The following is a 2,771-nucleotide window of genomic DNA, read 5'->3' as shown; positions in this document are numbered from 1 at the left end:
CATAAAATGTTGTACTGAGGGCCGTTTTCCGCACGTGGGCCGCGAGTTTGAGACCCCTGGCAGGAAACACAACAATCTACACTAAGATGGAAGAAAATGTTAGGTCAAAAAGATTTCTCTTTCTTCTGGACAAAACTTACTTGTTGCCAGTTATCTTCTTGTCCATTTTCCTTTGTTCTTATTTTATCAGGTATTTTAGGATGAATTAAAGGTTCCTCCAAGCAGCAGAAGAGGAAAATCACCTGTGGGCTTCCTATTGAGTTTACCAGACATTTTGCCTGCTTCCTGGCTCCTAGCTTCCACCTCTATGCTGGCGTGCCCGTAGTGTAGGGCCCATGGAGCAGATCAATGAGACTGTTGTGACAAAGTTTGTTTTCCTTGGCTTCTCCTCTCTGGCTGGATTGCAGAGGGTTCTCTTCTTGGTTTTCCTGCTCCTCTACCTGTTCACACTGGGCACCAATGCCATCATCATTTCCACCATTGGGTTGGACAGAGCCCTCCATACCCCCATGTACTTCTTCCTGGCCATTCTCTCCTGCTCTGAAACTTGCTACACCTTTGTCATTGTGCCCAAGATGCTGGTTGACCTGCTGTCCCAGAAAAAGACCATCTCTTTCTTGGGCTGTGCCATCCAGATGTTCACCTTCCTCTTCCTCGGTTGCTCCCACTCATTTCTTCTGGCAGCCATGGGCTATGACCGCTATGTGGCTATTTGCAATCCTCTGCGCTATACTGTGATTATGGGGCCCAAGGAGTGTGGGGGACTGGTGGCCTCTGCCTGTGCTTGTGGATTCACGGTTGCACTGGTGACCACCTCCCTGGTGTTTCACCTCCCTTTCCACTCTTCCAACCAGCTCCATCACTTTTTCTGTGACATTTCACCTGTGCTCAAGTTGGCTTCTCACCATACCAACCTTAATCAAATGGTCATCTTTGTGCTTGGTGTATTTGTCTTGGTCATTCCACTGCTGTTAATCCTAGTCTCCTACACCCATATCATCTCTGCCATTCTGAAGATACCATCTTCAGTGGGAAGGCACAAGGCCTTCTCAACCTGTGGTTCCCATCTCATTGTAGTCACCATTCATTATGGCTGTGCTTCTTTTATCTACTTACGGCCCAAGTCTAGCTACTCTTCAAGTCAGGACAGTCTGATATCTGTGTCTTATACTATCCTCACTCCATTATTCAATCCAATGATTTATAGTCTGAGAAATAAGGAGTTTAAAGCAGCCCTCCGAAGGACAATTGGCCAAATTTCATTGCCTTCAATAAAGAGATAAACATTCCATTAAGTGTGTACCTCTTGCCAGGTCCAATTTGTCCTTCTACATGCCATGCTATATGTATGTCTGAATGTCATGCTGTGGCATCAGGTAACATGAAGGGATGAGTGTCACAGTAAAGTTGGAGAATAGAAGGTAAGAAATGTGGGGAGGAATTGCTAATTTCTAGGACAAATGCCACTATACTTCACTGTTCTGAAGGAAGATTATTGAAAAGCAAATGTATTAACTGTTGGAAATAGATGCATTTAAAATGCCTAACTCCAAAGAATATAGATGGATAGGTTAATCCTGCTGCCTATTCTAGTCTCCAGAATATGGCAGTCATCTCCAAAGCTGCTCTTAGAGGCCACTGGGTTCTTCTTCCTTACCCACAGAAAGAAATTTCTTCTCCAGTGTCCTTTCTCTAATAAAGATTGGAACCTCCTGACAGTCTTCTCACTGTGTGTGTAGATTTACCACAATCATTCCCCAACATCATGCTTGTTGGAAAGTGATTGTGTGTATTAATGGTAGTAACTGCTACAATATGATCTATCTAAGTGTCTTCAGTGACCCCAGAAAATTGCTGAGTATCAGCACATCACTTTGTGATTCCTGGAAACACAGAATGAATTTAACTCTCTCTAGCCAAGATATCTTATTAAGGTGTTCCTGCCTTCCTTTACTGTCTCAGCAACATTATTGCCCACTTTCATAGGTGCCTGGTTGTGCACAGAAGATGATTTACTGGGTCTTCAGGTGACATGGACCCATGTCCTGTCATGTAACATGGGAATGTGTCCTACTTAAGTAGGCAGGAAGCTAAGGAAGTCCCCTACCCCATGTATCTAATAAAACCAAGACAGAGAATTTGAAGAAGTTACTTTGTTAATAAACTGCTAAATCCAGTATTTCTAAGACCCACATTATAGTCAAAGGCCCTGGTCTGATAAAATACTAGCTGGCACTTCTGCAGCCCCAGAGAATGCTGGACTTCCTAACAGAGAGGACTAACTTCAGCAGAGACAAAAGGTCACATGATGGATATGAACTACTTCCAATTCTCCCACTTGGCAACCACTCTTGCAATAGACTCTTACTTAGTAGAATACCACATGGGGCAGCTTGGGAGAAACTCTATACTTGGTAGAAACGCCAACTTATACTCAAAAAGGGTGCACTTATGTTGCTAGCCCTTGCTGCTTGTGCACTGGTTCTCGTTTCCCTCCTCTTGATATGTGCAATCTCAGCTCTTTCTCCACTTTCTTAGATTTTTTCTAAATGAAGACTGTTTTTTGCTTCATTGCCTTCACTACTTGCCTTCTACTAATATTTATTTTCTTTGAGAGAAAGACAATGAATCCCCAAAAGCCTGGGTAAGATACAGACTGTCTTTCCTACATAGAGCAATTACTCACTCTAGCCTGATTCTATGGCTCCCCAAAACTCAGGTGACAGAGATCATCTCACACATTAGGTAAAACAAGTGAACTCCAGATCCAG

At 43.4% G+C, this 2,771-nt stretch overlaps 1 protein-coding gene across 1 annotated transcript; it reads left to right on the top strand.

Moving 5' to 3' along the window:
- Positions 1–335: 335 nt before the first annotated feature.
- Positions 336–1,283, top strand: LOC126007073 (olfactory receptor 10K1). Its single transcript, XM_049772581.1, has one exon. It carries the CDS (start codon positions 336–338, stop codon positions 1,281–1,283), a length of 948 nt encoding a protein of 315 aa, XP_049628538.1.
- The last annotated feature ends 1,488 nt before the right edge of the window (positions 1,284–2,771 follow it).

The sequence above is a fragment of the Suncus etruscus genome, chromosome 4 (genome assembly GCF_024139225.1).
Source record: "Suncus etruscus isolate mSunEtr1 chromosome 4, mSunEtr1.pri.cur, whole genome shotgun sequence".
Lineage (NCBI taxonomy): Eukaryota > Metazoa > Chordata > Mammalia > Eulipotyphla > Soricidae > Suncus > Suncus etruscus.
The sequence above is the reverse complement of the archived record's forward strand: the minus strand, read 5'-3'. Positions and strand labels throughout refer to the sequence as shown.

What these genes read in the sequence shown, in the direction of transcription:
- LOC126007073 (XM_049772581.1), top strand. Translation starts at nt 336, where the DNA reads ATGGAGCAGATCAATGAGACTGTTGTGACAAAGTTTGTTTTCCTTGGC.